General features: G+C 40.4%; 1 protein-coding gene across 3 annotated transcripts in view; it reads right to left on the bottom strand.

The window, feature by feature from the left end:
* Positions 1 to 1,571: 1,571 nt before the first annotated feature.
* lsn (vacuolar-sorting protein SNF8) overlaps positions 1,572 to 13,090 on the bottom strand; it is an 81,950-nt gene continuing 70,431 nt past the window's right edge. For all 3 annotated transcript variants that reach the window (XM_067098538.1, XM_067098539.1, XM_067098541.1), the window contains 2 exons: positions 5,781 to 5,916; positions 1,572 to 2,878 (listed from right to left, as the gene is read on the bottom strand). In XM_067098538.1, the coding sequence (XP_066954639.1) occupies positions 2,696 to 2,878; positions 5,781 to 5,916 (319 nt within the window). In that variant the 3' untranslated portion in view covers positions 1,572 to 2,695. The remainder of the gene's footprint in view (positions 2,879 to 5,780; positions 5,917 to 13,090) is intronic.

The raw sequence follows: 13,090 nt of genomic DNA, 5'->3' as shown, positions 1-13,090 counted from the left end.
GTCCCCGGTCTATGACGTTCCGAGGTTACGGTGCTTTTCAAATATATTCACCAGAAATTTCCTGGTTTACGACGCATGTTCCGGGGTCACAACGCATCGTACGCCAATCTGACGGAAGAAATATGGCTCCAAAACGGCAGAATAATAAAAATTTGGAGGCTTTTTTGATGAAAAACTCAATAAAAATGCAGTTTACATTGTTTTCAATATACCCAAAGCATTAAAAGTAAGGTTTTTAGGATTTTTGATTTTTTCGGTTTACGACACGGCGTAAAACGAACCCCACATCAACCGGGACTGCTCTGTACAGGTAAATTGCATACACTGAAGTCTCCAGGAAAGACATGAGAGCCATACAAGAATCACTTAAAGTTTATAGGTAATAGTGCATTGCAACTTTGAATATCAAATGTCCAAGTACTCACACTAATTTTTATTGCTAATGACATTTATATTAACTTACCTGCTCAGGCTTCATGCTATCCAGATTGGAGGTTGACTCCTTAGTGACATCTCTGCCTTCAAGAAATTTTTAATGAATCAAAACACCAGGGTTTAGTGTGTACATGTTTCAGCTCTTGCTCCTGACTTAAGTGATACTTGTACGGCTCTCATGTCCTTCCTGCATTGAGACTTCAGTGCCTGCAATTTATTTTCATTGAAAGCTAAGTACACATGGCATTAATAGCAGAAGCCCTCAGATGCTTTTCTTATACCCTGTGTTTAAAGTGCGCCATAAACAGTGATGACGTTCCAACAAATCAATCAAAAAAATAATGGCTTGCTTAGTCCATTCTACCCCTTCTGTTATTGTAAAATAAATTTGTAGAATTTGAAGATTTATGTCCCATAACAGCTGTTTACTGTTGAGAACCACCAGTCCTTCCTGCCAGTTGGCAGCAGCTTCACCCAAATGCATCAGTAACCACTTGCATCTCCAAGTATCTTTAGCCTACTCATCTCTATAATGAAAAACCCCTGATCTGGCCATTCCTTGTCAGTGTGGATTGGCTTTAAGTATACCAATATCAAGCCATGCACTAAGGAGATGGACTTCATTCTGATTTTAAGGGACAACCTTCAAAGCAAAGCCTTCAGCACTAATTTCAGACTTTCATGTTGCTTGTGAAAAACTAAAACACATCTCATATTCTGTTGTTATCTGAATTCATCACTCTCCTGAAATTAAGTTGTGATTCAAGCAACAGACATCACAAGTGAAAACACCATTATCAGGTCTTCTTAAGGCCTATCTTGGAGCTTAAGATTTACAGTTCACAAGTCTAATTTGGTGTGTATGTTGTATGTGCTGATGACAAAACAAAATAAACCTTGAAAATCTGTCTATTGTATCAATGAAATAAAATATGTGAAAGTTAATTGTTGTACTATGTATTTTTGTCATTGTTTCACGCTTGTTGCTCAGGAATGTACCAAATATATTTTACGTCCTTACAGTATAAGGAAAAAGTTCCTGAAGATGCATCAAATGACAATAATAGCAATACAGAAAAATCCAGCAGGTACAGGAAAACCCGCAACCCCAACCTAGGATAATGAGAAAACATAAATTCTTCCAACATCCTTATATTTAGGGGTTTTTATATCAGTCAGCATTAACATACTTCATACAGCTTATTAAAATGATTGACAAGAAATGGATTTCTGAAATGAGACTTTTTTCCAAATTTTGTTTTGTTGCAATAAAACCTATTTTCCTTAAATCTATACTTAATGGACAGACACGGTGTATGGTACTTTATTGTCTAGAAATGTCTACATTTGCCGTAACTGACCATGGAGTGCTCACTGCTTAACTGTGTATTCTTTAAGTCATCTATTAGTTATATGCTGTTTTAAAGTATATTCATTGTATGTGAACTTTTCTATGAACTGAATTAAGAGTTTAGAGAAATGTACAATAGTGTTTTTCTTGCTGACTACTACTGGTCTGAAAAGTATATTTTTTTATAAACTTTTGGAAACCCATATTAAATTCCTGGCCTTGTGTTTGAAGATACGATTAACAGAAATCTAAACAAAGTGGCAAACAAAAGGAGTTATCACTGTTATTATGAATATACAACAGTTGGTGCGTACAACACAAGGAATTTTATGTGGGCTCCCAAAGCACAAAGAAAATATACCTGCCAGGCCTGTAATGTCAGTAAGAAAAACACCATTGTACATTTTTTTTCAATCCCTAATTCAATTCACAGAGAAGTTCACTAATAATGAATATGCTGTACTTTAAAAAACTGCATGCAACTAACTGATGACTTGAAGAATACATCTACATTTGCTACATACTACAAGAACATTCCTGCAAATACGATTATACAGTGCTGTACTTGCCATGGAAAAGAACTTGAAAATACAAAAACTGTAAATGAGAAATAAGCAACTTAGTCAAAAACTAAAATCTGGTCATATATGTTTGAATTACAAGTAATGTATAGATATATACCATTTCAAGCACATGCTCTCATAAGGCACTGGTTCCAAAATAAGTTCTCATAAATATATATTTTGAAGAAGTAGGATTCTTCTAGCCAGTACAGTATCATGCTTACATGTATAAGTCAATACAAAAACTGTAACAAAGTACAGATCCACCTTACTGTATTATGGATGGGCATGAAAAACATGTATAAATTTATTTGTTTACATCTGTTGAAACCCATCTTTCCTGACATTACTCAGCAGATGTACACTGCTGAAAAAATGCTGGAAACCAATAAGATGTGGGCCGATCTTGATCATCACGCCAAGCTACACCAATGCGCAGCAAATGATCTAAAGTTCGACTAACTCTCTCATGTGTCCACCCAAGATCAGATGCTGCAGAAGCTACTGTCATGTGTCCATTCTTCTCAGCCTGTACAACAGAAATTCCCATACAGTATTTTGATTCTTTTATGTAATTCAAAATTGCCTGTTACAACCTCATCTATAAAGGTTATTTAAACTAAGTAAAGTGTGGTAATATGATGGATCAAAACATTAAAACTGCAGAATGATGATTCTATGACTTTTTAGATTAGTGTAAATTTCACATTTGAAGTATCCTATTGTTTGTGATCACATTAGGGTAAGCTCTAATGCAACTAAGTGAAAGATGCCAAAACAGAATTCTGTTATATTGTAAATTTAAAAGTGTTAATTTTCCATTTAATCCAGTAACACTGCAGTAAAACTTCTGGTTTATTATTTTTATTATACAGTTTATTCAGAACATAAGCTTTACTTTTCTCAATCTAACTTAACAGCTTATGTATGGACATGTGCTACTCCCCAAAAAAATGCACCGAACATAAATAAAAAAAAAAATTCATCTTTTCAGTACAAACCTATTACTTTTATTACAGCCTTTCATACATCTGATGAAACCCCCTGAGACACAATACCTTGCAGACAGAAAAATCTACTCCATGTATATTATCCTACATATGGTTCCACTGGTTTTCCAGAGGCAACTGTATCACTTCTTTTGACGTCTGATCAGCTGCTAGAAAACAGTAGGGCCAAGTGGAAGATAACTAATCAGTTAGCACTGAAGAACTTAATTGTGTTTTTAAAAAATTACTTTTGTTTTATCCTAAAACTACTAACTTTAAATAATTTGCTTTTAGTGGGAGGAGCTTGAGCTGCTGAGTATTCTTTGACTACAAGGAACCAGAACCCTTCTTTGCAATTCCTAAGCAGGCCTTATAACAACTGACATAAGCAAAACTGAAAACTGTACAGTGAACCCCCCGTATTCGCTGGGGATGGGTACCACACCCCGCGGAATAGCTAAAATCCACAATACATAAAACCCTCTAAAACACTTAGAACTGCCCATTTTGATAGTTTAAACACAAGAAAAACCCTGTAAAAATGCTTATACCTGAGTATTTTAATAGTTTTATCACAAAAAGCGCATTTGCTCATGAAAATTATCTGAAAATACAGTAATTAGTGAATATTTCACAGTGAAAAATACCACGAATGGGCGAATTTTCCGCAAATAATGGGTAGATATGTTCCATAGAGAAACCCGCGAATGCGTGAGAACGCGAATACGGGGGGTTTACTGTATTTAGATTTATCTTGGAGAGTAAAGTGGCAGAGAATCCTTGAATCTCATGAACTTTAAATACAACTTGAGCTGCTTCTTACCTAACAATAACTCTCCATCATCAAAACAAGATGGTATTTTTGCAACATGTTTCTTAACTTGGCATGAGGAGAGAAAAAGTCTCAAATTGTCATTCTGGAACTTCACAATCTCCAGCTACCTTTTACCCGTACCATGGAATCACTCCATGAGCTGGTATAGAGCCTACCTCGTCTAGAGATTCCTTCGTGTCTCAAGTGGTGGGAGCAACTGATGCACGATACTTTCATGACTCAGGAACAGTCCGCTCACCTGAAGAAGCTATAAAGAAGCAGAAGCCACAGCCTTGAAGAAGACTAGGGCACATTGAGAGGACAGCCCGAGTCCATGCCTGAGAGTTCATGATCGCTCTCCTGGATCAGCCCTTACCAGCATTCGCGTGAACGAGCCTGCTTACCTGTGGATACCTTCTGTGCATGTTTGCGTGAACCCGTCCACTCTCTTAGACCCATGCAGTTATCGTCACCGCAAGTTAACGATCTTTAATGGCTTTCCTCTCCTGTTGGGGGCTTCGGCTCTGGCAGGTCAGAGAAAGGTGCTTGGCCCCTCTTACCTATCCCCTCAACCTCCTGGGGTTACACCAGGAGCCATGAGTAGGGCAGAAGGGTTCATGATTGGGATGCCATGTCCCAGTGCACCCCTCCCACGAAGCTTACACTCTAGGGGTGTGGTTCTAGGATTGGGCCGGTCGCATACTCAAGTGTTCAAGAGTAGGTCTGGGAGTTCTGTCAAGGTTTCTCTCTTGCCGAGAATAGTTCAGGGGTTCCGTGACCTGGGTTTTTACCTCAGGACAAAGACACCCCTGGTCTTCAGAGAACTTATTCAGAGATCATGATGACCAACCGAGGCTGGGAACCAGCAAGTCCAATTCTAAAAGATGTTCAACATCGAAGATATCCAGAAAAGCCAGGAGAAGAAACCCGTATATACAATCCAGGTCTTCACCAGAGGTCCAAAATACAAAGAGGAGTCAGGCAATAGGATTAAACTCGTGACCGGTGAAGGAAACAACCTTCAGCAGCGTGAACAAAAAGCAATTGACGAAAGTGGGAGTGTTGGCGCACACCTGCGTCAGCGTTGCCAACCGTTTGTTAAGGTATCTAAAGTGACAAGATTTTACCTGCAGCATTGGTAACGCTGGCTGTTAAAATTCCCAATAGTGGATTGGTAACTGAGAGTTGTTCGGGTTAATGGGATTAAGACGAATTCAGGTGTTCAGGGAGTGTATTGCAATAATGGGTTTAAATTATGAATGAAAATAGTTTATAATGTAAGGTGGAAAGTAGGGAATCACTTCATCAGTAAGGAAAACAAAAATTACAAATCGTTAAAAGAATATTAAGTAATTATTACATGAAATATCCAAACATAAATATCAGTTGAGTGAAATGCCAGCATCACACAGATGAGAAATAATTAATAATAGTATGATATTTATAAAGTAGTCATCTGTCAATTCTAACTAAACTATTGCACCAGCAAGTGAGAGGAGTGGACTCTTTGGCATTAGCCCATTCACAAAAACAAGATGGTTTCAACTCTGATGTTCACCTAGCCACAATGACTGATAAGGAAAACCACTTGTAAATGCAATTTGCACTGCAAGAACACAAACACATACCAATTGAAGGACTGTTGTGTGATCCATTGACAATTCACCAGGAATTGAATAAATAAACTGTGATGACCCAGTGGCTACCACTTCCATTCCTGACCCTAAAATTCGCAACTTCTTCACAGCACGTACAATGTCATCCCTGAAAAATTCAATGTACATACAGGCAAAATCCAAAATATTTCCCAGTCATGAAGCATAGTGTATTTGCAAACAAGCAAATACATGAGATATTCTCTTAAATAATAAAAAAAAAAAAGGCAAAAAAAAAAAAAAAAAGCTTGCAGCCAATGCCAAGTAAAAACTATTGTGGAGGTTTGACGAAAATACATGGTAGTAATGTATTTTAAAAAATAGATACTACAAATATGTTAACTTCTTATACTGTATAACAGGGCATAGAAATACTGTATTTAAAAATTTAAAAGGGTGTAACTGTTAATTTAGAACTTTACAATGAATTATAAATAAAAAATTTTAATCACAAAAGAGCAGAATCATGTTCTAATAATGCTTTTTTGTTATTACATAACATGCAGTAGTGTAAAGCCTCAAAACTTAAATACTTGATCCTAATTTACAAAAAATGTTCAAAACATGAAACAGTATTAAAAAACTAAGATTTTTTGTGAGGCAAGTAACATAAGCAAATGCAATGTTACATTATAATCATGAACTGATTTACTCCGGTTGCCAATTGTATGCATTTTCTTCTTTTATTGCTAAACTAAGATAAGAGGCCCCAAAGTCAAACCAATCCATCGTGGCAGAGCAGGGAGGGAGGGTTGGGGTAAAATGCATTGTTGTCTGCTATTGTTTGAACCCTCTCTTCATTAAAGGTCATCCCTTGAGGATTTACATTAATTGCTTTCCAAAACCTTACCTTACCTCTCTCTCTCATTGATGTCATTCATAAGAAGTATGTATTAGGTCTTATGCCTTTATTAATAATCAGTTATGAGAAATGACAAATGGAACCAAATGAAATAATTATTATAACCCAGTATACACAATTTAATCTGCTTAAAATAAGATTGACCGGTACATTGCTAAATCATACAATTTCCTGTAGAGGTGAAAAAGGTAAGTTTACCATAAGGTATACTTTGCTGTCTACATTTGGTCATTAACTGCCATAAACTATGTAACCCTTATTTCTACTACAAATGTTTTAATATTTATTATATTAATTCTATTTCAGACCTTTTTTGTTTTTAAAATAAATTTCATGCTTAATTCATAAATACAAAACCTAGCAAAGAATGAAAATTAAATCTGAGAACATAGATGAGAGAGAGAGAGAGAGAGAGAGAGAGAGAGAGAGAGAGAGAGAGAGGGGGGGGGATTTGTTTGGAGGTTCGTGAAATAGGACACTGGCAAAAGAATATAATTTTACGAAGGATTTGAAACCCTACTGCAAGGAACATTAAGTTATAAAACTTCAGAAAATTGGGTAAATGCCTGCACGAAGGCTTCAAGCAGAGGATACTGAAGCTTAAAGTCAACAGGACATCTTACTGATTTCTTTGCATCTGAACTGTGGTCCTATGATGAAGAATGACATATCTTTATTGTACTGTAAATGTGCAACATTGTACAATATATCTTGTGTAACAAGATTCTCATTTCTATTTCTTATGTTTTATTACAGGTACCTGTTCCACTGTTTTCCATACACAGTGTTTGACTATTTTACAAAATTGATTTCCTGCTGAATTCTGGAGCTATATTCACCATATACTGTATACGGCACAAATTTTTTAAAGAATGAAGAAGAATTTTGAGACAAATATATATACACACATATATACAGTATATATATATATATATATATATATATATATATATATATATATATATATATATATATATATATATATATATATATATATATATATATATATATATATATATATATATATATATATTTAATATATGAGAGAGAGAGAGAGAGAGAGAGAGAGAGAGAGAGAGAGAGAGAGAGAGAGAGAGAGAGAGAGAGAGAGAGAGAGAGAGAGAGAGAGAGAGAGAGAGAGAGAGAGAGAGAGAGAGGACTAACAAATGATCAAAGAGATTTAACTGACATTCAGGAAGTTAAAATGAAAGGTAGGATTATCCCGGATAACTAACTAGGTGTACCCACACAAACTAACCCAGCTTTGTTTTACAGAGGTATGGCAATGTTTAGGCCAAGTCTCTAAACATTTCATTTCATTATGTACAGGTGATGTTAAATACCATAAATGGTTTAAATCCATTACCTTAACCTATTTCATTAACATCATTTGGATTTCATAATTAACTTCCATATAAAATAAACTATCAACCCAATTGTTCTGAGCATTATGCATTCTTGTTTTTTATCCCTAAGCCTCCTTTTGTTGCCATGATGGATTGCTTAGAATAATGTCACCTGAAAAAATCCTCAAGAATTCATCTTTTCCTTGATCAAAGCTTATTTATGTTAACTTTGTGGTTATGTCTGGGAATCTTTATATGAAAGTGCCTATTTCACATCATGGTATTTAGTTCTAACAGTTTTGGTGTCACTTTAATGATTAATACAGTAATCCTTCAAGTATCTGAATAATTGAGCCACGGGTCCATCAGATAATGGCGAAATCCGAATAATGGAGAGTAAAAAATCTAGGGGTGTTCAATGGCAACTCTGTATCCTTACTCACCTAATCTTGTCAATACCATACAGTATAACTTTAAACACTCGGTATGCTTATAAACAACAACCATCACACCTTAGACTGAAAACTTTATGCAAAAGGCAATTAGCTACCTTTTTCCCCCACATATCAAACAAAATATACTGCAAAATACACTATAAAAAAAAATGCTCAGCTCCCATTCTCACTGAGGATCTAGTTGTTTTTCATGATCCACATGCTCTAGTATTTTCTTCAAATCTTAAATCTTGTTTTTGTTCCTTCACAATGTATGCCTTTGATAATTCTTTTGTACAGTTCATCACAAGTACCTTATTCATGGCTTCACTAAACTGTGATTCTTGGTTAATCATGCTTTTACTGGGATGGGTTGTTAGGGAAGGGTGCACACTCCAACACTGATGCTCTAATAATAGCCACTGCCACTACTGAGGAACACATATGAATTGTCAGAGAAGTTATAAAGAGACTGAGAAAAGCAAATTTGAAGTTGAAATTAAAGAAATGCACTATCTTTAACACCAAGAGAGAATATCTTCAACACACTTTAAGTGAAAGAGGTGTTGAAGTAAATGACCTAGAAGCAATGGCAATTAAGGAGTATCCTAGACCTCTGTGTAGGAGGGATATGAAATCATTTGCAGGGTTAACAAGTCTGTGAAGAATTCTATGGCTATATGTGCTCCATTAACAGATCATCTTGGGAACTGTGTCATCTGAATTGAAGGTAAGTCAACAAAAACCTTTTGAGGTACTGAAAGAAAAGTTTGCAAGCCTACTCATACTGGTATTGATTTTAATAAGGAGTTCTTTTTTAGCAATAGATGCAAGTTCTACAGGAATAGGATCCTGCTTTATGCACAGATAACAAATACCAAGCTATAGCTTACTTCAGTAAAAAGTTCAACCCAACACAGGTCATCTACTCAGTAAAGGGCAAGGAGTCCTTAGCTGTCATATAGATGTTGAATTAAAATTTTTTTGGACAAACAGCACGCTGGTTCATCGTTGCAGAAGATTATGAAAGAGAATCGGATTATGTCCCAGGTAAAGCAGTGGTTCCTACCATCTCTGGGCCCGTCGTCTGTGCTCCTGTGTTTCCGCCGCCATCCTCTGGATTGGGGGATGCCCTCCTGCACTCCTAGATGAAAAAGCCGAAGAAGAGGAGCTGAAAGGTATCATCATTGTCTTCGTTGTCGGCTGCTGCCTCCCCCCTTCTTCCAAAGCTCGCAAGCAGGGGAAGAAGGTGGCTTCACCCTCTCAGAAGTCCCATCCAGGGGCTTCTAAAGGTTTGCTTCTTTCCACAGAAGAGGCAGAGGGATCTCTCGGGTGCTCTACCCGGTCTTCAGACTTGGGGGTCGTGCTGCAGGTCTTGCCAAGACCCAGTGACTCAGGAGCATCAGGTGTGCAGGTCTCCAAGAGGACCCACATCACTGATACTATTTCCAGGAGGTCACTTTCCCAGACTAGTACAGAGCCTACCTCTTCCCAAGTCTCTCCGGACACCCAGGTAGAAGGAGCAACCGATGATCGTGCCTCATGTGACTTAGGAGCTCCAGGTGCGCAGAACTCCAAGGAGACCTGCATCACCCTAGGAGGTTTCTTTGAAACCCCGAGTCACTTCTACCAGTCCACAGGCTTGTGTAGGCTCTTCTAAACGAGACAGTGAGTGCCAAGCAATCAGGTGCTGCCTCACCCCCTACCAGCGCTCACCTGAGTGTGTGGCCAGGGTCCCATGCAGGTACAGCTGTCTTCTTCTTGTGTAGAGGCCACGGGCCTTGAAGAAGGCTGGAGCTTGTTGAGAGGACAGCTCAAGTGCACGTCCGAGAATGCGTGATCACTCTCCCTGGGTCAGCAACAGCCTGCAATGAGTGAATGAGCCCGCTTACCTGGGGATAGCTTCTGAGCATGTTTGCATGAACCTGTTCACTCTCCTTGGGACAGCCCTCGCCCACATTTGCGTGTGCGCTCTCCTAGACCAGTGCAGTCATCGTCACCGTGGATTGATGATCACTCATGGGTCTCCTCTCCTGTCAGAGCTTCGCTTCCGGCAGGTCCCAGAAAGGTGCTCGGCCCCTCTCATCTGTCCCCTCAACCTCCTGGGTTATACCAGGAGCTGCTAGTCAGACAGAAGGGCTTGTGGTTGGGATGCCGTGTCCCAATGCAGTCGCCCCACAAAGGGTTACGTTCTGGGTTCGGTCTTTGGATCAACCCGATCGTATGCCCAAGTGGTCGAACAGGGGCCTGGAGGTTCTGCTGAGGGTCTCCCTTAGGACACAGGCACCCCTGAGCTGCAGTGGACCTTTTCAGAGATCATGCGGTTGATACGTTGACACAACAATCTCAGGGAAGGGGCCATGGGCATGCCCATCGCATCTTTTTGAAGGGGTTCTGGAACAAGTGAACCCTCCGGTCTCTAGGGAGGAGAATTCATTTCGCTCTAGCCGTTCAAATAAGATGCTTCCTCCTACTCTCCCTCTGCAGAAGTGCTTCTATGCACCCTCGGAGAAACCCTTGCCGCCAAAACAGGTTGACCCAGGCTTAGTTCATCTGGGTCTGTCGCTGCTGCAGCTTGGTACAGAGGGTATTACCCTCTCTCAGCAAGCCTGGAATTGACTGCCACAGCAGCGTTTCAGGCAGTCTCTTGATTGGACTTGTGGTCCCTCACACTGTCCAAGGTTGCTGCTTCTTTGGGTTCCATGATCCCCAAGGAGAAAGCCACTTTCGCAGGACTGAGCTTCTCTGGAGGTAGGGCCATCACCTACCTAGCCCACCAAATGGAAAACCTGTGGGCAAACTTGGTCCTTAAGAGGAGGGACGCTGTCCTGACTTGACCATCCAAGTTCATGGGCCCAGAGTCGGCACTGGCTTTATGGAATGGACTGTTGCTAGGTTCTACCTCTCTCTTCCATCGAGAGTTGTGGATGCCATGGTAGACAAATGTCGAGTTGAGAACAACGACTGACTGTCCACCAAGCAGTGACAAAGACCTCCGGACCTTTGTGTGCTTCTGCAGCCTGACGTTCAGGTCAGGCTCGCACTTCCTCCTCAGGCCCTAAGAAGTCCCAGGCTTCGAAGGAACACCTAGCCTTCTTTTGCCTCCCACAGGAAGGGTGCACAGCCATATTTTCAGCACTCTTTCCCGTCAAAAGGGGGCAAGAGTAAGAAGAAGAGAGGAGGATGCTAGGGGTGGCATTCCCCTCCACATGCAGCTGTTGGTGGGAGGGTGCCCATGGAGCCATTGGGCAACATGGCAGCAATACACGGCAGACACCTGGGTAGTAGATGTCCTTCGGAATGGATATCTACTTCCCTTAACATCTCGGCCACCTCTCACCAACAATCTGGTCCATCTCCAGACATATGTTCCTGGCTTTGGGAAGGACCTCGCCCTTTGGGGGATACGTGGAAGTGATGCTGAAGAAAGGGGCTGTGGAAGTTGTGACAGGCTTTTACAGCCGAGTCTTTCTAGTAGAGAAAGCGACGGGGGGGTTGGAGGCTGGTCACAGACCTCTCTCCCTTGAACTGATTCATTCGCCAGACTCGGTTCATGATGGAAACGACACGTTCTGTGCTTGCAACCATCAGGGAGTCCGACTTCATACTTACGGTGGACCTGAAGGATGCATATTTCCAAATACCCATCCATCAGTCCTCTTGCAAGTACCTCCACTTTATCCTTGGGGAGATGGTGTTCCAGTTATGCAGTGGCAAGTCATTCTTGGTCACCTGTCGTCCTTGGAGAAGCTGGTCCCTCATGGGCAGCTTCACCTTCATTCTCTTCAATGGAGAATGAAGGAGTTCTGGTCTCCAGACTCCCTGTTCCTTCCCATTACTCTCTCGGAGGAAGTGAGACAGAGCTTAGCCTGGAGGATGGATGACAGGAACCTCATAACAGGAGTGTATCTACACACTCCCCCTCCAGAGATGCTTCTGTTCTCGGCTGCACTGACTGGGAGATGGGGCACACACCTGGAGGGGTTGCTGATTTCAGGTGCGTGGAACTGGAACAACAGGTACCTTCACATTAATATCCTGGAGCTTAAGGCAGCCTTTCTGGGTCTCCAAGAGTTTCAAGATCGAGTGATGGGACACTTTGTGGTATTGATGAGTGACAAAACCACAGTAGCGTCATATGTCAACAAGCATGGGGGCCTAGTGTCTCTTCCGCTACACCTGTTGACAGTGCAGGTGCATGAGTGGGTAGTAGCACACTCAGTAAAGCTGTCGGCCAGATACATTCCAGGCAAGAGGAATGTAGTGGCAGACAAGCTCAGTTGCCAGGGTCAGGTGATAGGGACAGTGTGGTCCCTTCACCCATACATTACAGAGAGACTGTTTGATCTCTGGGGTCGACCACTGACTGATCTGTTTGCCACACAGCAAGACAGAACAAAACGCCTGTAGCTTTCTGTTGTGCCGTGTGGCATAAAGACCCATGGGCTGCAGCAGAGGACAGCTTCCAGCACCCCTGGGACAACATAAACATGTACGCTTTTCCTCCGTTTTGTCTGATTCACAAAAAATCTGTCTATTAGCTTCATTTTTTGCCTGGCTGTACAATATGAGATGCATTTTAATCTAGGAAAAAAAATTTCTGAAAAGGAAAGTTCGGTCATTTTCAACCTATTTTGGGAA

Source organism: Macrobrachium rosenbergii, chromosome 55, assembly GCF_040412425.1.
Source record: "Macrobrachium rosenbergii isolate ZJJX-2024 chromosome 55, ASM4041242v1, whole genome shotgun sequence".
NCBI lineage: Eukaryota > Metazoa > Arthropoda > Malacostraca > Decapoda > Palaemonidae > Macrobrachium > Macrobrachium rosenbergii.
Note: the sequence above shows the minus strand (reverse complement) of the source record. Positions and strands in the feature narration are given on the sequence as shown.